Source organism: Anopheles nili, chromosome 2, assembly GCF_943737925.1.
Source record: "Anopheles nili chromosome 2, idAnoNiliSN_F5_01, whole genome shotgun sequence".
NCBI classification, from domain to species: Eukaryota; Metazoa; Arthropoda; class Insecta; order Diptera; family Culicidae; genus Anopheles; species Anopheles nili.
In genome coordinates this window covers 23,323,941-23,350,194 of record NC_071291.1, presented here as the reverse complement: position 1 = coordinate 23,350,194, position 26,254 = coordinate 23,323,941, and the positions used below count along the sequence as shown (strand labels likewise).

General features: G+C 50.0%; 5 protein-coding genes across 8 annotated transcripts; 3 read left to right on the top strand and 2 right to left on the bottom strand.

Moving 5' to 3' along the window:
* Positions 1–2,358: 2,358 nt before the first annotated feature.
* On the top strand, positions 2,359–11,275 carry LOC128721745 (uncharacterized). Its single transcript, XM_053815526.1, has 6 exons — positions 2,359–2,473; positions 5,864–6,060; positions 6,140–6,774; positions 6,845–7,045; positions 7,114–9,234; positions 9,340–11,275. Exons 1-6 carry the CDS (start codon positions 2,359–2,361, stop codon positions 11,273–11,275), a joined length of 5,205 nt encoding a protein of 1,734 aa, XP_053671501.1.
* A 2,333-nt stretch (positions 11,276–13,608) lies between these two features.
* Positions 13,609–17,518, top strand: LOC128732281 (glycine dehydrogenase (decarboxylating), mitochondrial). Its single transcript, XM_053825470.1, has 4 exons — positions 13,609–13,797; positions 13,955–14,033; positions 14,737–17,327; positions 17,405–17,518. Exons 1-4 carry the CDS (start codon positions 13,651–13,653, stop codon positions 17,516–17,518), a joined length of 2,931 nt encoding a protein of 976 aa, XP_053681445.1. The 5' UTR covers positions 13,609–13,650.
* Positions 17,519–17,644: 126 nt separating this feature from the next.
* On the bottom strand, positions 17,645–19,144 carry LOC128721746 (ruvB-like helicase 1). The gene has a single exon (XM_053815528.1). The coding sequence runs from the start codon at positions 19,063–19,065 to the stop codon at positions 17,695–17,697; it is 1,371 nt and encodes a 456-aa protein (XP_053671503.1). The 5' UTR covers positions 19,066–19,144; the 3' UTR covers positions 17,645–17,694.
* A 530-nt stretch (positions 19,145–19,674) lies between these two features.
* On the bottom strand, positions 19,675–23,540 carry LOC128721747 (saccharopine dehydrogenase-like oxidoreductase). Of its 4 annotated transcripts, none has more exons than XM_053815532.1 (4): positions 23,463–23,540; positions 20,385–21,207; positions 19,949–20,302; positions 19,675–19,888 (listed from the first exon to the last, which is right to left on the bottom strand). In XM_053815532.1, exons 2-4 carry the CDS (start codon positions 21,203–21,205, stop codon positions 19,783–19,785), a joined length of 1,281 nt encoding a protein of 426 aa, XP_053671507.1. In that variant the 5' UTR covers positions 21,206–21,207; positions 23,463–23,540; the 3' UTR covers positions 19,675–19,782. The 4 variants fall into 4 exon arrangements, with proteins under 4 accessions (XP_053671507.1, XP_053671505.1, XP_053671506.1 ...); XM_053815530.1 differs by having other exon boundaries at positions 23,396–23,463; XM_053815531.1 differs by lacking the exon at positions 23,463–23,540 and adding an exon at positions 23,148–23,179.
* Positions 23,541–23,818: 278 nt separating this feature from the next.
* LOC128731152 (kinesin-like protein KIF17) lies at positions 23,819–26,189 on the top strand. Its single transcript, XM_053824250.1, has 3 exons — positions 23,819–23,890; positions 23,971–24,120; positions 24,186–26,189. Exons 1-3 carry the CDS (start codon positions 23,819–23,821, stop codon positions 26,169–26,171), a joined length of 2,208 nt encoding a protein of 735 aa, XP_053680225.1. The 3' UTR covers positions 26,172–26,189.
* Positions 26,190–26,254: the final 65 nt, after the last annotated feature.

The following is a 26,254-nucleotide window of genomic DNA, read 5'->3' as shown; positions in this document are numbered from 1 at the left end:
CATCCACCAGCCGACCGAACGGACACGAATCCTGCTGTGTCAAACAATCAAATTGACACCGATCGAGCATTGTTCAGTTCTCTCATTCGTTTTCCTCGTCCTTTTTTCCCATTGCGTTAAATACAAACTAGTGCAGTGCGTTGCTAGGAGGCAAACCGCTTCCTAACAAACGAAAAACGCCCCCAGCGAACAAAGCACGGCCAGTTGGCGTAAAGGGGGCGTTTTTTTAGCGAGTCCGGCCCTTTTAAAAACAATACCATTGAAGCGTGGGATAACAGCTGTCGAGGATCTCCTCGGGATGCGTTCCCGGAGCTGGCAGGGACACTTGTTGAATCGTTAGTGTTCGTTACGCTGTGCTCGCAGTGACGTCTGTGGGTCTTTGGGCACCAAGCGCATGTTAGCTAATTAGAGTGCGTTAGAGGTTAGAGATTCTCAGAAATTCGTCACCGCATGGACGACAAAATCCATTACAGCTCGCTGCACAGCTGATCGACGGGATCCTGTCGTGAATTGAGACGGGAGTATCCATGTCAGTGGCTTTTCCACCAACTCCTACGCTCGAACACTGTCTCTGTTCTATATTACAGACAACTCGTTCATAATCTAAAGCCTCGTCAAATTACCCTGCCACTGGGAATGGCTTCCATGGAAGCCATGCTATATAGGATGAGAAAAGTGGGGATTTTCTAGCGAATTTTCTCAAATTCGCTTGAAATTTCCAACAAATTTGATCACACGAATGGAAGCTTCAGTGTTTTGTCCTGGATCGAGCAGGACGAACAGAAGGAAGCCATCATCCGTCCGATACGTCCGGGTCGAGCTGTGTGTGTGTGTGTGGGTTGTAAATTTAAATTGAACTCCCAGACAGCAACAAGTACGATTATGACATAAAATGGAACCGTCTCACACAAACAGCCCGTTAGCGAATGGTCGTTTGGAGAGCAAAAGCTTCCTCCATCTCCAAAGCTCCCACGCAAAGTCTGAACTCCGAACTGATATCAACCGTCTCAGATGGTGAGCTCTGATACCGGTAGGTGTAGGTGGATGCAATAACGACGGTGTAACGATGCCGTAGGGCAGCCACGCAAAGACACAGTAGTGGAGACGACTTGGGGCTAACAGAGAAAAAAGAAAAGAAAATCCACCACAACCTACGCACTGCGCCGGAAGGATGTCTTTTGCAATGGCCGCGACAAGCCACAGTATGCGGTCGATGTCCTTCGCAGGAATGTTAATGGTACCGTTGCGTCGATCTTCTCCGGCCAGTTCCGAGCGTAACGTTACAAAGCCCGATAAACAAATATCCCGCCATACGGTATAGCGAACGTTTTCGCGGCATTCCAGCGCTCGTTGGAAAGTCACACAAAAACTCAAACACACACACCTCAACTCAACTCATAGGGCTTAGGTATATCGACGGGCGCCTTGGGAGCCGCACAAAAACAGCAGTTAGCGAAGTAAAGCGAGTGGGTTTTCTGAAATGCAATATCACCAAACGATGCCCGGTGCCCTTTCTGACGCTGGGGCTGTTTCTGGCGCTTCCGAAAGGTCAAGTTACCATTGCGGCATGTTACTTTGGTCCGGACACCGCAACCTGAAATATGGCAGCCGCAAGGCAGTAACGGAGCAAATTCTATCGGTTATTAATATGAAGCTACTTCCTCCGAGCACTGTTTCCTGCGAACAAACGTTCATTCGCAGGTGTATGATTTCTGCACCAATCGCATTACCGACCTAGCTCAGTGTATCGGTTAGCGTTTTGTATCCTGTTTCTCGTCATCTTGAGTGGTCATCCTGCGGGGCATCGATCATCATCACGAAAATTAAATTACCAGCACCATATGCTTTTTCGCCATTGGACCACCATTTTCTCGCATACGCGCACACGCTTCGCCCAATCATCCTGCCCTTTCGCGCCCAACCACGCCACTGTGTGCATTCATGGTCATGCTTTTTTTTGCTTCCTCCGTCGATGCGGTTAATGCATGTGCTTCCATTCGCATTGAATCGACCAAAATTCGGCGACCAGTGGTCGGACTCAATCAATTTCCACAAAAAACAAAACGCCACACTCGCCCGCCGCCGGTATTCACATTACATTCCCTTTTTACGAACTCCAGCCGCCATCGGCCGGGCCAAACTCGCCAGCCCGGTGGCGTAGGCCGGCAGTCCGGGGCCGGGTACGTTTCGGCTCACCCTCGCTGGTCGCGTAGGGCATGGAATTTACGAGCGCCATGATTTATGATGGCGCTCCTCAGCTAAGGACCAACCGCCATTCCCACGCCATCCCAGCCCGGTGCCAATCAGCCACCGTCGCGCAGCTCCGAGCTCTCCCGGACCGGCAGCCATCCTCTTGACATGAGTTTTCTCTTCAGCTCGATTAAGAACCTCACCGTCGGCGGAACGGGGGCCACCCCTACGACCACTCCAACCGCGGCCACCACCGGCAGCCCGATCGTCAGCTGCTACCAAGGTACATCTACATCCCCGACGACCGGAAGTCCTACCAAATCCATCGGGGGCTCGAAGGGCGCGATGGCGCTCGAAGGACCGGAGCCCGCTTCGCATTCGCATTTACTTTATCGCTTTTCCTCGCGCAAGGAAGTGGGGAGCGAAAAGCGCCCTTAAATGCCAAGGCTCCTGTACGCTTTCCGCGCGTCCGCTTTATTGCATGAGCTTTATTTTATGAATCAATGTCGCGAGCCGCACCCGAGGACGCGCGCGAGGGTTCATAATCGAATGATGAAAATAGATCGCGCGTGCCGGAATGGTTTGCGCCGCGTTCATTGATTCATAAACGACGCTGGAACGTTGCAATTTAATAGCATGTGTTTGATGTGGCGCATTTAACGGCCGACTGAAGGTGGAAAGCGGCCCGGGGAAAAGCAGGAGTTTTCCCCGGACACTGATCGCCTAGACACGGGGTTTGCGAACGTCGGATTGATTGCTTCGAAATTGGCAGAACTGCGGTTAAGCGATCGCCACAAAATTAATGTCCCCTCCAACGGACGGTTAAGCGATCTGCAATCGTCAAGCGAGAAGAGATGTTTCGTGGTTTTAACATAGATTTTAGCTTTTCCTTAACATTTAGCTTACTAGCATAGTTACCGTTCCAAATTGAGTTCCGTTGTGTTACTCGTAGACCTCTTTGAGGTGTAGTGTTTCGTTGACACTATTACTTGTTCAATTTCAGCTTACAAACCTCGTCAACGCTCTTATATCCTGATGTAAAACCTGATTTGAAAAACACCTAGCCACCTCGCACACGCATCAAATATTTCACATCACGCCTCAATAAAACCTTGGTTGGTTATAAAACATCGACAAAGCCGTGACTACAGCAGCCGGCAGGACCCACCGTTGGGAGAAGTTGAGAAGGTGGTTAGTGAGGAGGAAAACAAGAAGAAAAAAGGACAATCCACCCTCCGAACGATACGCATCGTCCCACGCAACACAATTGCCCGGGCAACGTACGGGTTTCATGTACAACACGGGCATATTACGCGCTCCGGTTCGTTTCTTTATTCTTGCGCCCACTTCAAATGCTGGGATTTCTTTTGGCTTTCTTTCATTCACCCCCCGGATGGGGCCGTGTGGTGTTAACAAGCGTGGGCCCAAATTAGAAAATCTGTGCCCGGACGGTGGAAAACGGCATTGCGAACCATTGCGAGCACAATGTGCAGCTACTTGACCGACCGGTCAGCATTGTGCGCTCGGAAAAGTAGCTTTTCATTTCATATGCTTGAGAAAAGCAGCTCACAAGCTGCCACTCCGTGTTACTTTCGGTCGCGGTCGGGCTGCTCGCTTCTCAGAAAGCGTTTTTTGTCCCATTTCTATCACATAATATGACAATGGCATCACGCAAAAAAGGGCGAACCAACCAACAGCAACAGATGAATCAAGTTTGCCTGGAGCCCCAGCCTACTTTGCACTTTCACGTTACGAACTTCTTCACCGGAGGGCAAGGTTGTGCTTTATCGGTTCAGGTTTATTGATACGAGTGAGCACGTATCAGCTTTCCATCGCATCCTTTTCGATGTCCTTGCCTATCAGCCCCAAACCAGCTCCCAAGAAAATGGTCTATTTTTGTAGTTTGCCATCCGCTCGGGAGGTTGACTCGAAATGAATAATTAATCGCATGGAAACGAATATTCACCTTGTCTGGCGTCTTGATGTGCGAATGTCCTTGTTGGCACGGCCATACGGAACCACCGCCATACGCGACGGTGATGCCCTGTCAGCCCGTTCCTTGGCGAACCGAAAGGCACCGAAAGGCACCGAAATTACATTTACATCAACTCATCGCTCTGCCAGCCATCTGGCAAATCTCATCACCAAACTAATCATCACAGGGTGGTAATGGTTCTGCAGAATGCATGAAAGTAAAACCATCGCACGAGAAGTATCGGTAACAATCGGAGGCAATCCCAGAGGCGGCTCAAGGATTAAGCCGCCTTAGCAACCCGGTTGATGAACGAGCGACCATTAGCAGGCGGCCAGGATACGCCAAACCATGATATCGCTATTTTTACGCGATCGCCCATTTTCGAATGACACCCACCACCTTTTCCATGGGCTTTCCATTCGCCCTCGGCGGCACCGCCGCATGCCAGCGAGCATTAATCTCAATTTGTGCTTTGACTTTTTCCCCCCTCAACCACCATTTGGAGGGGCCGATTTTCGTCCTCGCGTTTGCGTCGATACTTTGTCACCGATGTTTCCCGCGACCGCGCAGCAGGAATATTTTATTTCTTCATCATTTCACCCTAAAACGATTTTCCGCGGCAACAGGTTGTTGAGAGTAGAAGAAAAATTCACTGAGAGTAGAAGAAAAATTCGCCCCAAAACAGATCATCCTGCTTTGCCGTGGCCGATGAACCGCACGCGACCGTGTCCACCTTCGGCAAGGACAACAGGGAGTCAGGTGTATTTGTTTGCTCTCGGCCCGCATTACGTCGCGCCCCGATAAGCTCCACTGGCGCGTGCCGATTATCCTTCCATCTGTTTGCGTGGGGGTTGCTTATCCGACCGCTGGCTAAAAATCATTTCCACGAGATGAGAAGCTGAGGATGAGGATTATTCAGTGTGCAAACACGCCCGCACCGTGCGATTGGCCGCTGCACTCCGGTGATCGTAAATAGAGATTTATCTCACGCTGATTGCCGTTCAGAAAAATCCATCGCCATCACCACGAGGGATTAGGGCCGTTCTGTTTTAGTCGCTCGTTTCGGTGCCACGGCCGGGAAGCAAAGCGATACGGCGCACTGCAAACACAAATGTAATTGGCTCGCTCGACATGAAATTCAAATAGGAACGTAATCTGCCAGAAACTAATTTTCCTCGCTCTTAAACTTGCTGCGGTTCGTGCGTCTGCCACCCACTAGCCGAAGAAGGACGGTGAAAAATGAGCCACTAATGCTTGTTGAGTGGCAAATCGTTCGCTGGTTCCTCCGTTCGCCGCCGAGAGCCGTGGGCGGTGTGTTGCCGTGTCCCATTCCTGCATTTCCTTCCAACACACCGACGCTCTTCCCTGCACGTGGGAAACATATTTTTCCCACGAAAGTAATTTCGATCGTCGAAGTTTTCCCGGTTTGATGCTTGTCTCAGTGCGCCGGCCGTTTGCTCCTCGGTACCATCAAAGCTCCTGGTCATTGGTCCTGGACATTACAAATGGACCATTCGGACTGGAACCAGCGAGCGGAATACAGAATAGATATCGATACCCTGATTTCGTGTGATGTTTCGTAGCGTTATGCATGCTGTTGTTAAAGTTCGATTAAGTTCGATTTCCTTCAGCCTCAACAAAGCTACCTATCTGATCCCTTTTTGGCGTACATTTGCCGCCCTTCGCTCTTCGTTGCAGAATCGGAAGAAATGCGGTTCAATGCTTTGTCACCACCCCCGCCTCCTCCTCCGCCCCCGTCCGCCTCCAGCTCCGACTACAACATCAGCAAGAAGATGGGCGTCCCAGACACGCAGTCCGACTTCAACCAGTGGCTGCATGCGATGAAAATGGTGGCTCGCCTGCCCGGTGGCATGCCTGCCGAGTTCCGGCGTAAGGTAAAGTGATCGTTGCATACGTGCATCGTGCTGTAATACAGTCGCTCAGGATCCGCTCAATCGCTTCTATCCATTTCAGCTGTGGATGGCCCTAGCCGATCGGTACCTAAAGACGCGATCCATCAATTGGGAGGAGGAATCGGCTAAATGCCTCGGCGAGCAGTCGGACGAGGACGACGAGGAGCTGGGCATACAGATCGTGAAGGATCTCCACCGGACCGGGTCGAGTCTCTGTTCCGGTCCATCCGGCACCATCAACCAGGGCAAGCTGAAGTGTGTGCTGCTTGGGTACTCGCGCTTCAACCCCGAGGTAGGCTACTGCCAGGGATTCAACATGCTCGGTGCGCTCATCCTGCAGGTGATGGACAAGAGCGAATCGGACTCCATCAAGGTGATGATCCTGCTGATCGAGGGTCTACTGCCAGCGGGCTACTTTTGCGGTTCGCTCGGTGGGTTGCAAGCCGACATGGCGGTGTTTCGTGATCTGCTTGGAACACGCCTTCCGAAGTTGGCTCGTCATCTGCAGAAGCTTCAAGGGCCGGAGGGAGCGTTCGAGCCGCCACTCACGAATGTGTTCACCATGCAGTGGTTTCTGACGCTGTTCTGCACCTGTCTGCCAATACCGCTGGTGTTGCGCGTGTGGGATCTCATCCTGATCGAAGGCAGTGATGTGCTGCTTCGCACGGCTCTCGCCATCTGGGGCATCCTTGAGAGGTGGGTCGATGTTAGGTGATGGAGGACGATTTTAACGTCTTTATCTAATCTATGTTAATGTGTTTTGCAGTAAAATCCTAGCCACCAAAACGGCGGATGACTTCTACTGTAAAATGGGAGCCCTTTCCTCGGAGCTCGTCAACGGCAGCCTGGTGGACTCGAACGCGCTGATACAACGGGTGGTGGACATCGGACCAATTGCGGACTTGCAGAAGTTGCGAGAGAAGCACCTTAACAGTATTACCCAGCTGAAGGACACTTCCAACCTGAAGTAATTTAGCGGTGCCGATGAAGTGAAAGATTCATTCTAATTTAATTCCCTCTCGTTGCCATTAACAGGATTTTCTACTCCGACGACGAGGGTGAATCGGACGAAGATTCACGGCTCGCCGTCACAGCGACGGCCTGGGGGTTGAGATCCGGCCGGCGAGCATCGTTGGGTATTCCTCCAAATTTCGCGCGAGCCGAAGGCAAAGAGAAGATGAACTTGGACATCTCGCTGTTGAAGAAGCAGTACGATAAACTGCGCGAGCGACAACGACAGGCACATATCATCCTTACGGCGGCCGTCGCCCGTCAGCCAGCGAACCCAGCGCCCAACAGTGGTGCCCTGCAGGTGAACCAACTGCTGGTCGGCAAGAACGCGTTGCTCAGTGCCAAAGGAAAGCGTCTTGGCCCACCGCAAGGTGCCGTGCCTCCGGTGCGCTCGGCGAAGTCCTCGAAACAATCGAGCAAACAGTCGGGCGCCCCGAAGTCACCCAAACCCGTGGAAACGCTGCACTGGAAGGACATGGACGAAACGAAGCAGCGACGGAACAGCCTCAAGTGGAAGGACCTTCCGAAAGAGCCGGTCAAGAAGTCACAGCCGCAGCAACCACAACGTGACGAACCCGCGAAGGTCGACTCGCCGAAGCTTAAGAAGTCTGCCAGCGCATCGTCCGCCATCAGTAATGTGTCTGAAACCGGTAGCAGCGGAGGCGATGGATCCTCTGGAACCAGGGCGGGAGCACTGAAACGTCGGAGTGAGTCTTCGTCCTACAGCGAAGAATCGGACGCGGAATCCAGCACGAGCACGTCACTGTGCGACGATGACAATCAACCTCTGAGTGCGTCCTCGCTAGAAGCCTCACCAATGAAGCGAAGGATAACACCGGAGTCCCTCAACCGGGATGTGCCTGCCGAGGAGAAGCTGGTTGTGATCGTACCGAGCGATAGCGAACTGACCGACATCAAGGAGGAACCGTTATCATTCGGCGATGATGAGGACGTCGATCGTAGTCTAACGGCAGAGGTGGATATTCTGACAGTGAATGATCCGATAAGTCCTTCCATGTCCGACACAACGGCGCCACCACAAAAACCTATACCTAGCCTGCAGTTGCATCCTGAGCTGGAGGACAACTCGCTGTCGGTTGCCATCACCAGCACGAGTCAACTGTCGCCTATTCCCGACATCAGCAAGTACGTCAGCATGTCTACGATCAGTCCGCTCAAGACGCCCTCGTCACTGATGGACTATTCGGACTATCTGGCGAACATACCGACTGATAGCACAGTCACCGTCACCGAGGCCAGTTCCGCGCCTGTCGTCGAAGTGGCGCATGTTGATGAAGCGGACTCGTTCAAAGTCAGCGATGAGGGTGTCACGAATGAGTTCTTCGAGCGCATCAACGCTGCCGAACGACCCAGCAAGCTCGATCTGCACGTGATCAAGGAGCGTAGGGTGAGTGACTCGCTCGTCACGACTACCGAAAGTGTTCTGGATCGGAGTGACGCTACCTCGAAGCTGGACAACTACAGCTTCACCAACGTCTCCAACCGATCGTCGATGTCGTCGTCGTTCGTGCTGGAGCTACCGATAAAGACGAGTCTGCAGCATGACAGTCCGTTGTTACCACCCAACGTGGATCTGGCGTCAGTTGCGCCGGACTCGAGCAAGCAACCTAAGTACAAGATAGCAGAAGCGCCCGGAACACCAACGCCACAGGAAGAAACTAACGAAAGTCCCGAGGATATCGAGCGGTACCTAACGCAGCGGGTGAAGTTCCTGAAGGAAAAATCCTTCTCCATGGATGACCCAATCAAGGGTGAAGATCAAGCCCCGGAGGACATTTCAAAACGATCAGCCTCCGAAGGGTTGGTAACGGTCGACACGAGTGCACTGAAGAGTGACAAAATGCTGGAGATCATTAAGGAAAATTCGCTCATCCTCGGCAGGATAGTTCGGAAGTCGCGCGATCAGGACGAGCAACGAACGGATCAACTGATTAAGCTAGACGAAACGGAGATGCTCATCAAAACGATCGAGCAACTCCCAAGCTTGCATCTGGACGAGGAAGGCTCACTCGATCTACAGATCACGCACAGTGTCGACGAAATGCTAAGTGTGGACAAGACGGAGATGGAAAAACCGCTAGATTCCCCGTACCGACTGAAGTTCGAGAGTGACCCAGCGCTATCGTCCGGTGAAGAGCCGGTCGTAAGTGACGAAATGAAATCCAAATCAGAGCTGCCAACTTCTCCGTTCCGACTGAAGTTCGAAAGTGAGCCTGCGCTTTGCTCCAGCGAAGAACCGAACGCGAGTGATGAAATCAAATCCAAAACGGACCTGCTTATCAAGCGTACGGAGGAGCAACTGGCACGGTTTGCCCCTCCGGAACCTACGTACTACGTACGAAAGGACAACTTCCGCGAGATTATAACACCGGAAGAGGAGAAAACGTCTGAGCCGGTCCGAGAACGCCCGGTGAAAACTCCACCTCCAGTTTCCGTGGCTCCGGAGCCCCCTAGCGTCAAGGAACCGGAAATTGCCGAAGTGCAACCCCTAAACCTAAGCTTTAACGCCATCGACACGAGGGCGGTATCATCCAAAACGGAGGAATTGATCAAGAAAACGGAAGAACAGCTGGCACGGTTTCACACACACGACAAAAAAATGATCGACAAGCTCGAGAAGCGGCTTTCGCTGATCGACATGAAGCTCGACGAAACCCTAGGGCCACCCCCGTTAGCAGTCGCGTCGAGCAAAACGGAAGAAATTCTGAAGAAATCGGAAGAACAGATCTCACGCCTGCTGGCACGCAAATCTCCGACGCGCTTCAAACACACCGACGACCACAACGACCTGAAACCGCTCAGCCTTAAAACAGAGGAGCTCATCAAGAAGACCGACGAACAGCTAGCGCGCTTTAAGGCGACAGCCGAAAGTACGGCGGAAAAGCGCAAAAGCCGACACGAAATCGACGAACTGCTCAAGCCGGAATGTGGTACCGAAAAGTTGCTCAGCCGTTCCTGCGAGTCGATTCGCAGCGAGTCATTCTCCACCAAGGATCCCGAGGAGGCCGTCATCATACGTCACGTGAAGGAAGAGATCCTGCGCACGATCCGAATACCGGACGACGTGCGAAGCTCTAAGACGGATGAGATAATCAAGAGCATCGAGGATGGCAAGATCAAGCTCGGGGATGATTACATCACAACGATCAAGACGATCGACTACCTGAAGCGCTCGAATGCGAACATGCTGGCAACGCTCTCCTCGATCGAAAGTTCGATCAAAGCAATCGATGGCTACTGTGACTATGAGTCCGACATTCAGTCCGATCGCATCAACGACACGATCGACAATTTGGAGAAATCGCTCAAACAATTCGAGCCCCAACCATCACCGACTGGTCTGGGAAATGGTGCATCCGAGCCACCGCTTGTGATGGTGCACGACTACTCCACCACCCACGATAGTCGCTGCCGACCGACGTCCTGCAACCGACCGAGTCGACCACGAAAGCGCAAGGAGTACTCACCTCGCCGGTACAAGAACAAGGAACGTGACGGTGACAAGAGTGCTGGCACGCGATCACGCAAGGATCACAGCAGCGACTACTCCTCCGACAACCAATCGCTCGAACGCGAGTCACCTAAAACGTACACGTACGCTTCGTACTACAGCCAATCACCTCCCATGACGCCGAGACACGTGTCACCTTCACGCAAGCTGCCCGAACCGCACGTGCGACCCACTTCGCTCAAGAGCACCTCACACGATCGGTACACGTTACACCTGCAGCGAGACAACGGCTCACAGGTCAAGTTCGACAAGTCACCGTCATCTCCCGTCATCACGAAGGCATATCTGGAATCGTTGAAACCGGCCACTCCAATCGCATCTGGACGCACGACCCGATCCGCCGAGAATTCACCACCCTACCATCCAACACATCCGGTGCCAGCCCTGTCACCCACAACCTCGGCCACTATCGGAAGGTACACGGGCACGTTGCGAGGTTCCAGCTTCCACGACGCAGAACACTCGCACATCAAGAGCTGCGAGAACATCCTGATGCGTTTTGACTACGAGAAAATTTCAGCCATCGCAGCCAGCTTCCCGATCAGCAGCGCGCTCTCGCCATCGCCCACGAAGTACAGCAGCCTTGACTTCCAGCAGGACGCCGCACTAAACGTGAGCCTTAGCGCACCTCCGAACAAGAAGTCGCTGCACTAACATCGCGGCGCTGCATGGAATCCAGCACTTTGCGGCAGCTTCTCTGCTTACGCTCGTTGCAAACGCCTGTGTGGTCGCTGTCCTGCCCGCACTCGACGTACCACGATTTCTGTGATAATCCATTATAGCTCCAATCACAAAGGACACGCGCCTTCTGCGCGCACGCTCCCAAATTTACCAAGCCGCATTACGCATCATACCAATACACCCATACGAGGGGCAGCTAGAATCTCTCGTGGGGTCACCGTATTTAGCTAACTGATAGGTAGCCCGCACCTTAGCCCGTACTTATATGCACCAGCGCAACCGCGCAATCCACGTTTGCAACAGGCACGAATGAGGTCAAAAGTAGCAGAAATGCAAGAGTGCAGAAGTGCAGGATTGAGCTGCCACCTTCGAGACGCACTCCCAGGACCAGGAATTCGCTAGTTGTAAGTGCAACCGATCTACGACCAACAGCAAGTTCCACGATGGTAACTCTACTGCTTTCGACTATCTATATTAGATACGCATGGTGGAACGTGCAGGACATGCTGCAGTTCCGGTGTGTTAGTGAGACAACGAGACGAGGATACTGATCGAGTGATAACCACAGGTACACGTAATAGCGCTTTCATTGACTAGACGCGCAAGGATAATCGAGCTACGAGTAGCGACTTTCCAACGCCACGATCTCCACTAGTGAATTAGACCCATGTAATATCCGTGGCGGCGTTGCTCATCCTTAGGCTTTGGTCAAGCTGTAAAGGCAGCAAGGAACGAGGCCACACAAACGCAAACAGGGATATCAAACTGATGCCCGTTTAATATCGAAACACGGTCAAACATTGCGCGCACGTATAAGCAATGTTCGTTACGTTTTCATTTCCCTTCAAATAACGCGATTGTTGATTGTACTCATGCCACTTCACTCCACCATTCACATGTATTCTGTAATCTGCAAGCGAATCCCTATCGTCGGACTCTAGCACTCTGCTATGCCAAGAATTGTTATAGAAAAAAAAATCGAAAGCGCGCCTCCGCCCGATCGCGTGTTCGAGCGGGTGCGATTCGTTGAGATTATCGGTTACGTAGGGTCACATTTGAAATTAGCGTTGATTGTATCGTATTGCGATTTATTGTATAGTTATCGGGTTAAATTTGATATTGTAAGAAAAACGACGAAACAGCAGAGGAATATAACTGAAGAAAGCAACTAGGTCGAGTATATTCGCCAAACCGAACGATTTGAATTCGATCGATAGAGAGAAAAAAATACATTCCGCTGGTGATCGCCATCATGAATGCGCGATCTTCACTATCTCCAGCAATCGCAGCTGGGCAACTGCTCGTGCATCTGTTGACGAGGGGGAAAAATACATTCATTCACTAGCGAAAAATATATACAAAGGACGAATTAATTTAAAGGATTGTTTGTTGAATTTTTTTTTCGCTTTTTTGGAACATGTCCCTATCGCCTTGGCCGGGCTTCTGCATATATCCGAACTAAATACTTAATCCTTTACTGTTTGGTCTTCTTCCGATCCTGTGCCTTTTCGAGGGATCGTTGCGCTGGACGTTGTCTCAATAAACTGCACACGTTCGCATGTTCCGATTACTATCACCAAAAAGCCATAGCAGACAAATAACGGAGAAGTCTCGTGATTCCTCGGAGAAGCCACCGCGCGTGGCAGCGCCTCCTAGAAACGTCACCCATCAGCCACCCGTGGGATGATGCGCTTATCAGCTCCACTATGACTACGACAACGCGGTGATAGCCGAATTTTTCGAACCACAACAAAACTCCTGTAAAAAAACGTAGTATCACCTCGTCCGGGTTTGCGTCGTGTCCGGAATGTTCCGATCCCGTTAATCGGAAGCGATCGGCGACCCACACGATCATGCCTGGTCCTTGAAACACAACGCTGATAAGGAGTCTGTAGTATTTAAACAAGTTCCGACTTCGCATTCGAGCTCAGTTCGTGCGAGTTTGGTCCTCTCGGTGGTCCAGGATCCGGTGCATCTTTGCGTCCATTACTGCATCCGAGCCTATGTGTGTGTGTGTGTATGTGTGCCTCTAAGGTGTGATGTTAGTCGATAGCCGCTACCGCTGCGTATTCCAACAGACGAGCCTCCTCGGGCGATTGTGCAACGGTGTATGTGATTGGTTCAACGTTTGGGGGTTTTAAAAGGGATTCTCCCTCGGTGCGCTAAAAGTGCGATGAGCCACTGATCGGTCGGTTCAAGATTGAAACGTGCATTAAACAATCCATCAACTACCACAAGTGACTCCTCATCTCACAATGCAACGCACGCTGTTCTTGAGCAAGCAACCGCTGCAGATACTCTGCCGGTCCGGTCTATCGCGTCATGAGCCCCTAGTTCCACGGTTGGCGATGGCCAGCATGCAGGGCAACCTGCAGTTCCAGCGCCAGCTGGCAACGGTGGAGGAGTTGTTCCCCAACAAGCCGGACTTTGCCTCCCGACACATTGGGCCGCGCAAAACCGACGTCGTTACTATGCTGAACCTGATTGGTTTCAAGGTGACTATCAAGCAGACCACATTTTAGCACTCCCGAGCTGATAGCGGAGCGTACATTGTAACCAATGTAGCTCAGAGTGGAACAACCCGTAGAGGCTGCTGTCCGATGCGTTTGCGAATTTCCATTAATACCTTTTTGTGCCGCGTGCACTTCTCAGTCACTGGATGAGCTGTCCGAGAAGGCCGTGCCGGATGCAATCAAATTCAAACGAATTCTCAACATCGAGGATCCCTTGAGTAAGTATATATCGCCCGAATATCCTCAAGGAACCAGTCATTGCGGGCTATCGAACGAAGGGAGCATGCTTTTTCTACGAGCGAATTGCACAACGTTGGCCCATTTTCTTATCCTCGCCAAAAAGCAAAAAAAAACTTTTCAATCCTCGTCTGTGCGAAAAACAACCGACCCCCATTGAGTGCTCCATTCCGCCAGGTCCACCATGTGCTCACGAACAGCATAATCTGGCGGTTGAAAACATTCTAACAGATAACCTCGCGAAGGCAAGGGTCGATCGCGAACACGCAACGTCACGTACAACGTGGCCGGAATCAACAACGGGGAATCGAGTTGCTGACTCGCCGTTTGCCTCGCTTAAAAGGGAAAGCGATGATACACTCAGGGGAGGGTGGCAATACTGGAAGGGAGCATAGAGCTTAATCCTTGATCACTATAGCAACGATGACGTGTGATCGCGACGGGCGAAACCCTTTCGTTTCGCTCGTCCCGCGATAATGCCACACCAACCGATTGACCTCGCGGCCTGAGCCGGCAGATTGTGGGACCGTGAAAGGCTACGCCTCTCGCTTGGACCATCTTGGCCAGCGATAAGCGTGGCTTATCAGCGCATCCTCCAAACATCGATCCCGTGGCGTCTGTGCATTGTCTGCTCACTAATTCCCTTCATTTCGTTCCTTCCGTACCTTCGACTACGATCCGCAGACGAACACGAGCTGATCGAGCGGATCCAGCAGATCAGCAACCAAAATGAAGTGTGGCGCTCGTACATCGGTATGGGCTACAACAACTGCCTGGTGCCGCATCCGATACTGCGCAACATCTTCGAGAACCCCGGCTGGACGACGCAGTACACACCGTACCAGCCCGAGATCAGTCAGGGCCGGCTCGAGTCCCTGCTCAACTTCCAGACGCTCGTCACCGACCTGACGGGGTTGGAGATCGCCAATGCGTCCCTGCTGGACGAAGGAACTGCGGCTGCCGAGGCGATGAGTCTTTGCTACCGACACAACAAGCGCCGGAAGGTGTTCCTGTCACGCAAACTCCATCCGCAGACCGTTGCAGTTGTGAAGACGCGCCTTGAAGCTCTCGGCATCGAGGTGGTGTTTGGATCCGTCAAGGCGATCGACTTTGGGGACCACGAGATCTCGGGTGTGTTGATGCAATATCCCGACACTTTCGGTGACGTGCAGGACTTCGAGCAGGTGTCCAAGGACTGCAAGAAGAACGGAACTCTCGTTGTCGTGGCGACGGATCTGCTCGCATTGACGCTTCTACGACCACCTGCGGAATTCGGGGCCGACATCGCCATCGGTTCTGCTCAGCGCTTTGGCGTACCACTGGGCTATGGTGGACCACATGCGGCCTTCTTTGCGTGTCGGCAAAAGCTCACGCGATTGATTCCTGGCCGCATGATCGGTGTGACACGAGATATGGACGGTGAGGACGCATACCGGTTGGCATTGCAGACTCGCGAGCAGCACATCCGTCGAGACAAGGCGACGAGCAACATCTGTACGGCGCAAGCCCTGCTCGCCAACATGGCCGCTATGTACGCGATCTACCACGGACCGGAAGGACTGAAGAACATCTCGAACCGCGTACACAACTGTGCACTTGCGCTAAACGCCGGCATCGAGAAAGCTGGCCATCAGCAGTTGAACAAGGCGTTCTTTGACACGCTCCACGTGGTTCCGAATGGCACGACGACCGCGGAGATTAAAGCACGTGCTGAGCAGAAGAAGATCAACCTGCGGTACTTCGATGACGGTTCGATCGGTGTATCGTTGGACGAAACGGTCAAGACGTCTGACATTGCGGACCTGCTGTGGGTATTCGGATGCCCAGACATCGACACTTCCGTTGCCGACCCGCAGGTGACCGGACGTACGATTCATAATACGCAGTTCCGGCGCACGTCACCCTTCCTGACGCATCCGATCTTCAACAAACACCACAGCGAATCGCGCATGGTGCGGTACATGAAGCAACTCGAGAACAAGGACATCTCGCTCGTCCACTCGATGATTCCACTGGGTTCGTGTACGATGAAGCTCAACTCAACCACCGAGATGATTCCGTGCTCGTTCCCGAACTTCACCGAGATCCACCCTTTTGCGCCTCGTGAACAAGCCAAAGGCTACATGCAGATGTTTGGCGAACTGGAGAAGGACCTGTGCGAGATCACCGGGTACGATAAGATATCGTTCCAACCGAACAGCGGCGCTCAGGGTGAGTATGCTGGATTGCGCGCGATCCGCAGCTATCACATGTCTCGGGGAGAACACCAGCGCACGATCTGCTTGATCCCAATTAGCGCCCACGGAACGAACCCGGCGTCAGCTCAGATGGCCGGCATGAAGGTGGAGGCGATCCGCGTAAACAGCGCGACCGGCGTGATCGACATGGCGCATCTGAAAGAGAAGGCCGAACTGCACGCAGATCAATTGTCCTGCTTGATGTTGACCTACCCGTCGACGAACGGCATCTTCGAGGATAACGTCGTGGAGGTGTGTGACGTGGTGCACAAGCACGGTGGTCAGGTGTACCTGGACGGAGCGAACATGAACGCGCAGGTGGGATTGTGCAGACCGGGTGATTTCGGTAGCGACGTGTCACATTTGAACCTGCACAAGACGTTCTGTATCCCGCATGGCGGTGGAGGTCCTGGTATGGGTCCGATCGGTGTGAAAGCTCACCTGGCACCGTTTTTGCCGACGCATCCGGTTATCGATCCGCACCCGGAGAACGATGGTCAAAGCTTTGGAGTGGTTAGCGCGGCACCGTACGGATCATCTGCCATTCTGCCGATCTCGTGGTCGTACATCAAACTGATGGGAGGACGTGGTCTGCGTCGGGCGTCGCAAGTCGCCATCCTGAATGCCAACTACATGTCCAAGCGACTGGAGAACCACTTCAAAACGCTGTACACCGACCCGACAACGGGACTGGTGGCGCACGAGTTTATTATCGATGTGCGAGACTTTAAGAAAACGGCCAACATTGAAGCGGTGGACATCGCAAAGCGGCTGATGGACTACGGGTTCCACGCGCCAACCATGTCCTGGCCGGTGTCCGGCACGCTCATGGTGGAACCGACGGAATCGGAGGACAAAGAAGAACTGGATCGCTTCTGTGAGGCTATGATTTCGATCCGTAAGGAAATTCAGGACATCGAGGAAGGCCGATTAGATGTTCGAGTGAATCCGCTGAAGATGGCCCCACACACGCAGAAGCAAACCATCTCGTCCGAGTGGAACCGTCCGTACCCGCGTGAGTTGGGAGCTTTCCCAGCGGTAAGTTAAAGCCTATGGAAACTATGGACAGTAGAGTTTCTTTTGATCGAACAATCGAATTCCCTTTACCGTTGCAGCCATTTGTAAAGCCAGAGACGAAAATTTGGCCGACTGTGGGACGAATCGATGACCTGTATGGAGACAAGCATCTCGTTTGCACGTGCCCTCCGATGGTGCCGGATTACGAGTAATGTCCTGCATCTTGCAAACATGCGCACGTTAATGTATACATTCACACTTTCTCTCACACACACACAAACCAAAATTAAATGTATTTAAGCCCGTATGGAATTCTGAGATGTTTTATTTATCGTTCAAAATCAGCAGATGAATACCCTTTAAAATCAATTCGACCCACGTAGGATCCTTACAACATATACTTAGTGTTTTCTTCCTGCAAGAACTTTGCCGAACGTTTCGCATCTAAAAACAGCGAATGCACATCCATAATGTCGTCTTTCGTGATCTGCGTGCGTCCATTAACTTTGCTCGTCTGGTTTGCCGGTGTAAGAAGCTGCACTGCGTAGCGGAGTGTCGTGTTGGATCCGATTTCACTCAGCGCCTGAATAGCTGCATCCTCCACGTTCAGTCCCTCCGTTTGGGCCCGCAGCCGTATGATCTGTTCCATCTCACCCATGTTGTATGGGGCCGTACGAACGATCAACAGGCGATCCAGTAGATCCAGCGGAATACCATGAGGCGAAACTATGTCATCTGTACCTCGAATCACGCACCGTCCGCGATTAGTGGCAAAGATGACGATCGGCGCGATGGCAGATTCGAGAGATTTATGTAAATATGTGAAACATTCAAGATCGAGCATGTGCACCTCATCGATGAACAGGACACCGGGTACCAGTTCAGCTATTCCCTGGTCGATGTACTTGTTCACGATTTTGTTGATCTCCGTACGCAGCTTATCCGTGATTTCTGTCTTTTTTGGTTTCATCATCTGTCCTACGATCGAGAGGACATCTTGTCCACCCTGAGGCCGTGCATTCGCCGCATCCAAATCGTGCAGCGTCACATCCTGGACGACTTCTTTCTTCTTGTGTACTTCACCCTTGGGCAATGGCACGTACTCTTCCGTTTCCAAATCAAACTCGGTAGCAAAATTGTCGCTACGGCCTTGCCGTTTCACAGCACCGCTGTTAGCTTCGATATAAATCACGTCCCCTACTTCGACCTTTTCGCGTTGCAGCGTCTCGTAAATGCTGGGATCCAGCTTAAGCTGTTTTGTTCCTTTGGCCGTTTTTAAACCGATCACTACATTGCTGATAGTTTTACCGTATCCTCCCATCGGATTCTCCGTTTCGACCGGCGTCAGTTCGGTCACTTCGCCCTCGTACACCTCTTTCGTTTCACGAATACGCAGCCCGATCGATCGGCGGAAGTTCTCCATTAGTACCTCTGTTTTCTTTATCTCGTTACTGAACACCTCCGAGCCGACCATCGGACAGAACGGTACCTTGTTGCCCAGCTCCTGTGCAATCGCTAGAGCGATCGCAGTTTTACCAGTACCCGGTGGTCCCGCAAGCAGCAGTGCCCTGCCGGACATTTTCTTCGACTTAATTAGATCCACCACAACGCCGGCGGCTTCTCGGGAATCTTTCTGTCCGACCAAACCGGAACCCATCTGCAACGGAACACCATTCTCGTCCAGACCCAGCCCCTTCACGTGGCTATGAGCGGCAATACGCTGGGTTTTGACCGTGCTTTTAACTTCTTCAATCTTCATTTTGTCGTTCTAACTGTTTTGTGGCTAACTCAATCCACCAATGGCTACTTAAATTTACGGAAAGAAGCGTACGACGTTTTCCACTGTTTGTTGCCGGTAAACAAGCGTCGAATGTTTCCTTGGTTGAAGGACTCGTGTGCGCGTGCTGCAAGTAGAGTTTATACTCGTGAGTTCGCAGAGCACATAACGCACTAAGCGAAATGCTATAGAACACAGCTATGTTATACTTACATAGATCCACAATGCGGTATATCACGATCTAGAAATAATGTATAAATCCAATGCACTGAGATAGTTTTCTAATTTAAAATGTGATTCTGCATGAACTGTGATAACAACACGCGCGATTGCCTCTTTTGTCAAACATTGTGTCATATTTGACGTTTCGTACGCGGTCGAACCGGTTCTGTGACCATCAGCACAAGCTCTCTTTCTTTGTTGCTAATAATTTGAAATAGTTCGAACCAGTTGGGACATATGGCACATAGCTGCCGGACCAGTATATAACTAGGATGGAGGATCAGTGCTCATAGCCACGGATTAATACAGCAGGACCCAGGGAGCTGGACTCTTGCATCTTATTGTGGGCAAAGCCTAGCAAAGAAGAAGTAACAGTACGCACCAGTAAATATTTATTTATCCAACATTGCCACCACCACTTCAGAAAAAACGGCTATTTTAATTATGAGCTATACTCCCAATGCTTCTACACCATAACTACAATTTTGATGAAGACAGCACCTCGAAAGAAAATCCATTCTTGCACAGTTCATTGATTAGATTTGTCTTAGCAAATGCTGCTCCTGGAGTTAGAAAACCGCCACTAAGAAAATAAAAAAAATCATTCAGTAGGAATTAACTCAAGCAAACGCATAGCACTTACCTTCCGGGTATCTTATCATTCTCTAGTAAAATCGTTCGAGCGCAAAGAACCAGTGCTACACAGGTAGCACCATATCCCGGATTTCTTCCGGTTACTTTGGTATGTATCACTTTGTTCGGAGGAGTCGTATATTTATCCTCCGGACTCGCAAGTTTTTCTTCCCACCCTTTGCCTTCAAAATAGAGTGCGAATTCTGTATTGTTCATAGACTCTTCGCTAGGGCCTTCGTGAGACACCACACCAAGTGAAAATATCTTAGGATGATTGAGCAGCATCTGTCTTCCAAAGTTGGTTTTCACCATGAGCCAAAAAATAGCGCCAACAAAAGATACTGCCAAAACCTCCGCCAATCCGCTGTAAGAGAGATCAAATTAATTGTAGTTCAACGAAAAGCTAACTAACACCCACGGAAATTGTTTTTTATGTCGATTCTTACCCAAACGATATGTATGCCCTCATCTGAAGTGGCCGCTTATTCTCAGTCTCGTAAAGAAATCGTTGCGTACGTGCAACACATGAGCGGTCGGCACCCTGGAACGGCAAAGACCACCTATTTCCGTTCGTCGAACGATGAAGCGTTGGTCTCTCCCGCAGTTTTGGTTTAACGTCAGGCAATTGTTTTGCGAAGAGCTTCCGGCGAATTTGGCCCACTTCACCAAGGTTGGCGATGGCATGAACAGCAGAAGCCCAGGTGCCGTAATGAATGGCACCCATCTCACGGCGTCCTTTCTGCTTGGAGACTATGTAACTTTCTACAGAATTCACCACACCATCAAACTGTTGCTCCAAAAACACCGTCCCCATATCGGCAGGTATACTATCAAACCCGCAAGCGGATATTAAATACACTCCCCTTTCCTTTGCTGCCTCGTGATATTTCAGTTGCATGCCTTCGAGGAACTGTGGTTCCCCGCTTACATCCACGTGGTGGGTGCGTTCCGCGATGCAGGCTTTCAGCACCGGTTCTCCGTACAGTCGATACGGACCACAGCAATTCACAAGCACTCGACAATCTCGAGCCATGTTATTCAACGAATCCTGGTTGTTTACGTCGGCTAGAACAATCGGTACGTGGGACAAATCGGTCTTTGCCTTATCGCCTATTTCTTGCAGAACTTCTTGCAGCTTGCTTTGACTTCGACCTGCTATACCCCATTTCATGTTTGCCAGCAGTTTGATGCTCTCGAGAACCGTGTATTTACCAGTGAATCCACTAGCCCCGAAGATAATCACATCAAGTTTACGTGCCATGTTCATTGCTGGAATAGAGTGGTTAAAACATATTTAAGAAAAAACCAAATATGCTGCCGGCGCATTTTCAAGGAAGCATTCTTCTTCTTTGCTAGGCTTTTCCCACGGTAAGATGCAAGAGTCCAGCTTCCTGTACCCTCCTGTAATTATCCGTTTCTAAAATGACTGATCCTCCATCCTAGTTATATACTGGACCGGCAGCTATAGGCCATATGTCCTAGCCGGCTCATTTGAATTCGAGTTACGAACACCTGCTATAGCAACACACATTTCAAACAAAAGCACAATGTTTTGTTTACCTCACGCTATGATGTATGTACTCAACCTGATTTACGCAATACCTCGTTGAACTAGTACAAAATAAGTAAGATGTTTAACGTATCACCTCATACACTTCCCAAATTGTTTCACAATAATATTCCTCGGACGAAACTACGTATTATAGCCAAAAAATCTGATGTCAGCACAATGTATGTGTCCCCGTCGGGTAATCACCTTGCAGAACCGCGAGATAACCGGTCCAAAAGTTTATTTCCCCACAGGGTGGTTATGTTGATCAGGTAAACCTATAATATTTTGAAATATAAGACACTAAACTAATTTTTAAATAATAGACACTAAATTCTTTTTAAATAATCACATTAAGGAAAGTAAGGAAAAAAGTAATTTAAGTAATATTAATCTTTGCCAAACATAACTAACGGAACTCAAATGTGGAAATACTGTAAGCGCGGAGCAGATCAATTCTCAGCTCACCGTGATCGTCCATTTATGTATCATCGCGCGGTCATAGCAAATGAGCCAAGAGTATGTTAGAAACCATATCAGCATTATTAAAAAAAAACTAAAGCAACATCGAACCGGCAAATATAATAACAATGGCAACACGTGTTAGTGAGGGTGACAAAAAAAACCGCCAGCTCCTGCTGCTTAATTACCCGAACATTCCACAACGTGGATCATGCGCAGGCAGATCTTTTGAATATCGCTAATACGTATGAAAGGTCCCTCATCGCAGAGGGTTGGTCTGCGATTCAGTAGTTCCAGACACGTTAAATGCAATACTGTTTCGTGCGCGTTCTGCTACAGACATTTGACTAAATTACCGTTTCGCGTAAAACCTCGTTATACGAATTCGCGCCACCAACTAACTGGAAAAGCTAAAAATCTTTACATGAAACTATCACGCAATCTATCGGTTCGTACAGTTCATTGACATGTTTGGTGCCAAAGAAGAGGAACAAGTTTCTCGATGTGCAGGTATTTCTTTGAATCGAAATTCAAACACACGTTTGTTATCAAGCAATACGTCCCCCGTTTAACCGTGAAATAGTAGTCGCGTTGGAGACGACGATGCCAAAACAAACCCATACGACGCTATGCTCGATCACTGAGGATAACAGGAAATAATGACTTATAATCATTATGCTTGATTTATAATTTACCGTTCCATCACATGCCTCTATGCATATTATCGGTCCATCCGTATCTAACATTCTAGACCAATCGAGCTGCTGTCGGGCGAAAGTGCCCCAACAACGTGTTAGGAGTGAACCTATGCCGTCATTTCAAAGGTCCGTTTGCAAATACGATAGGATTTTTTTACAACATTCGTACTTTCAAGGTCAGTAGCGTGCGGGCAGGAGCGGCTACTTAGTCATCGAAAAGTCCGGTCGTAGTTCAAATCGCGTGACCCTCCCGGATGGATTGAGTTTTAATGATTGATTCCGTGCTACTGGCGTTAGTAAAACCTCCGACAGTGACCGATTGTGGCAAAGGAGAGCTTATTTGTAGTGTGTATACAAGGCGACTAGATAATCGATCGAAATACTTTACGGATTTCCTCAAACCTCGTGTGTGTTTATCTATTTTTTTTGTTGAGTTTCCTTCAACCTTGGCCTATATCTATAATGGATCGTAGTCCATTAGCCATAGTGCACTGTTTTACCGACTGAACTGCATGCGGCAAATATTTGATCACACAACCTACCAACGGTAAGGAAATTATTCACTGCACAACAAACAAGATCGATTTTACTATGCCTTCTACGCTTCGTCATTCGATATACGTCCACGTGATATATGACACGTGTTCACACGTGTACACGAAAATTGTTGCAAGTAAAACGAAACAAAAGCAACAGTTTGCAGCATAACTGTAACTTACAACTGAAACACAGTTTAAATATTTTTTACCGAAACATTCATCCACACAAAAATCCGTTGATTATGCATATCATGTTGATACTCGAGTCATACTCACGACTATAGCAATACTTCAGAGCTGCTCCACTGTATTGTCTTTCACTACCGAGAAGCTAACGAATGCTCTAATAATTTCTCAAATAGCGTGTGAAAGCACCTACGCCACGCGTGTAACGAACATGCGATCAGCAGTGCGCGCGGAAATGGCGTGCAACATTCCGTCATCATTGTTCAGACACATGATTCATTGGCTACCACGAGCCTGCCAGTAGCCAATATCGGTGAACTACAACCTCTCTCGCTCCATCGGTCAAACGGTGGCAAATATGATGCCTACTAAATAATTCATTGACCAGGCACAATCGGTATCGGTTTTCGGGACACCAGTTTCCGACCACAATCATTCAACAAGCGATGGCGGAAAACGTTAAAGTGGTCGTGCGGTGTCGACCGATGAACAAACGGGAACAGCAATCAAGCTGCACGGTAAGGACATGTACTAACTGCTTCTGTACTAGGCGTCAATTTTGTAGTATATCTGGTTTGATGTTTTTTTTTCTCATTAGAGCGTTATACAGATCGACAACTCACTAGTGAATCTTGACAATCCAAAAGATCGCAATGCAACTCAGAAATCCTTTCGATTTGATAACGCGTATGGCTACGCGGCGACAACGGAAAATATTTACAGCGATATTTGTTACTCGCTGGTGGAGGTAAGAATAAAAATATATTACTCAGATCTCAAATTCGGAAACATCATAATTCTACTTATCTTCAGAGTGTTCTCGAAGGCTATAATGCGACGATTTTTGCATACGGACAGACGGGCTGCGGTAAATCACACACGATGCAAGGTACCACCTACAACTTATCCGCTGCGGATCCCAACAACGCCAACAACATCGGCATCATACCGCGTTCGTTCGAGCACATTTTTGAGGCGATTTCACTCGCCAGTGAAGTGCGCTACCTGGTGCTGGTTAGCTATCTGGAGATCTACAACGAAACAATACGGGACCTGCTCAAGCCGCATGTACCAACGGCCGGTACTGGAACGCCGGCAGGAGGCTTGCAGATAAAAGAGATACCCGGTGAGGGTGTTACGGTGCAGAATCTTTCGTTACACACCGTACATGGAATGAAGGAGTGCATCGAGTTGCTGGAGCTAGGAGCTAAAAACCGCATGGTTGGAAGCACGCTCATGAACATCGAGAGCTCACGATCGCATTCAATATTTAGCATCAGCCTGGAACAAATATCCACCAGCGTTGTCGACAATGGCACCAGTATCAAACGGGGTAAGCTTAATCTCGTCGATTTGGCCGGTTCCGAGCGGCAAAGCAAAACAGGTGCAACCGGCGATAGGCTGAAGGAAGCGACCAAAATCAATCTCTCATTGTCTGCGCTTGGCAATGTCATTTCGGCGCTGGTCGATGGCAAAACGAAACACATTCCCTACCGAGATTCAAAACTCACCAGGCTGTTGCAGGATTCGCTTGGGGGAAACACAAAAACGCTGATGATTGCATGCATTTCCCCGGCGGATTACAACTACGACGAAACGTTGTCTACGCTGCGATACGCCAGCCGCGCGAAGAACATTGCCAACAAACCTCGGGTGAACGAAGATCCCAAGGATACGATGCTGCGGGAATATCAACAGGAAATAATACGCTTAAAGGATCTGCTCAAAGTAGGAGAAAACAAAAACACAAATGTTAACGGTGAGACTACGGTTGAATTTGAAAAGCAAGCTCTCAAATCGCAATACGACCAGGAGGTGCTGCATCTACGCCAAGAGTACGAGCAGCAGAAAATCGCCAAGCAGGAATTGGTAAAGGACATCGAAAAGATCAAATCCTACTATGAGCAACAGATGCAACTTCTCACCTCCAGGAAAACGTTAGACGATGAGCAGGAGCCCTCGGTATCCGATCTAGCCAATCGAGATAGGAAAGAAATTTACGATCGAATCAAACAGATCAAGGATGCGCTAATCGGTGGCGAACGGGCCAACGACATTCAGTTGAAGGAGAAGCGATATCGCAACAAGTTGGCGTCAGAGAAGAGAATCAATGCGTTAGCACATGCCCTTGGCCGTATCGAGCAACCGGCTGACCGTGATTTGCTGCAGGGCCACTACTCTGACATTCAGCAGGAACTGAAAATGCGTTGTGAGCACATTCGTACGCTACGAAAACGCACCAAGTTTCTCGAGCAAGAAGTAACCGACATTCAGAGTGAGTTTCAATGTGAACGGGATGATTATCTGGCAACGATACGGCTTCTAGAGAAGAAAATTCTCTTCTACGAAAGCGTCTTTCATAAAGCTATGCCAGTGCTGCGTAAGGATGGACGGTACTGGAATTTGGAATGTCTAGAGAAGGAATCAGAATGGAACGACGATTTACGTAAATGGCGTTTGCCCGATGACACGCTGTTGCGATTGCGTTTACCACCCGCCGATACGCCACCACCGGAAACGGCCTCTCCCGGAAAACTATCCGGGCGTGAAAGCCAAACATCCTTAACGGCACCGGGTCGTTTAGAGCGCAGCTCAACGATGATACTTGCCAAATTGCCAGAATTCCAGCGCGAAAATAACACAAAAGCTTCAGAGGATCACCAACGAAAAGAGTTTCTGAGCAAAACCACAAACTGCAACCCTTTTCCGAAGATCGAAGATGTTGCAATGACTTATTTCAGGCCGCGCCGAGCTGCCGAACTGGTGTACAAAAGTGGATGGCGATCTCTGCAGAAATAATGTTTCTATGGATTTTGCTTGCTGGACCAATGAGAGAATTTATAGATTCTTGTTAAATATTTTTTTATTTTAATAAACAGTTA

Bases quoted from the DNA above. Each gene is read 5' to 3' on its own strand.
- LOC128721746 (XM_053815528.1), bottom strand. From the start codon at position 19,065: ATGAAGATTGAAGAAGTTAAAAGCACGGTCAAAACCCAGCGTATTGCC.
- LOC128721745 (XM_053815526.1), top strand. From the start codon at position 2,359: ATGAGTTTTCTCTTCAGCTCGATTAAGAACCTCACCGTCGGCGGAACG. The intron at 6,061-6,139 runs GTAAAGTGATCG...TATCCATTTCAG, and splicing joins CTGCCGAGTTCCGGCGTAAG to CTGTGGATGGCCCTAGCCGA. The intron at 7,046-7,113 runs GTAATTTAGCGG...TGCCATTAACAG, and splicing joins AAGGACACTTCCAACCTGAA to GATTTTCTACTCCGACGACG.
- LOC128721747 (XM_053815532.1), bottom strand. From the start codon at position 21,205: ATGAACATGGCACGTAAACTTGATGTGATTATCTTCGGGGCTAGTGGA. The intron at 20,303-20,384 runs GTAAGAATCGAC...TCTCTCTTACAG, and splicing joins AGGGCATACATATCGTTTGG to CGGATTGGCGGAGGTTTTGG. The intron at 19,889-19,948 runs GTAAGTGCTATG...TTATTTTCTTAG, and splicing joins AATGATAAGATACCCGGAAG to TGGCGGTTTTCTAACTCCAG.
- LOC128731152 (XM_053824250.1), top strand. From the start codon at position 23,819: ATGGCGGAAAACGTTAAAGTGGTCGTGCGGTGTCGACCGATGAACAAA. The intron at 23,891-23,970 runs GTAAGGACATGT...TTTTCTCATTAG, and splicing joins AACAGCAATCAAGCTGCACG to AGCGTTATACAGATCGACAA. The intron at 24,121-24,185 runs GTAAGAATAAAA...ACTTATCTTCAG, and splicing joins TTTGTTACTCGCTGGTGGAG to AGTGTTCTCGAAGGCTATAA.
- LOC128732281 (XM_053825470.1), top strand. From the start codon at position 13,651: ATGGCCAGCATGCAGGGCAACCTGCAGTTCCAGCGCCAGCTGGCAACG. The intron at 13,798-13,954 runs GTGACTATCAAG...TGCACTTCTCAG, and splicing joins TGAACCTGATTGGTTTCAAG to TCACTGGATGAGCTGTCCGA. The intron at 17,328-17,404 runs GTAAGTTAAAGC...TTACCGTTGCAG, and splicing joins AGTTGGGAGCTTTCCCAGCG to CCATTTGTAAAGCCAGAGAC.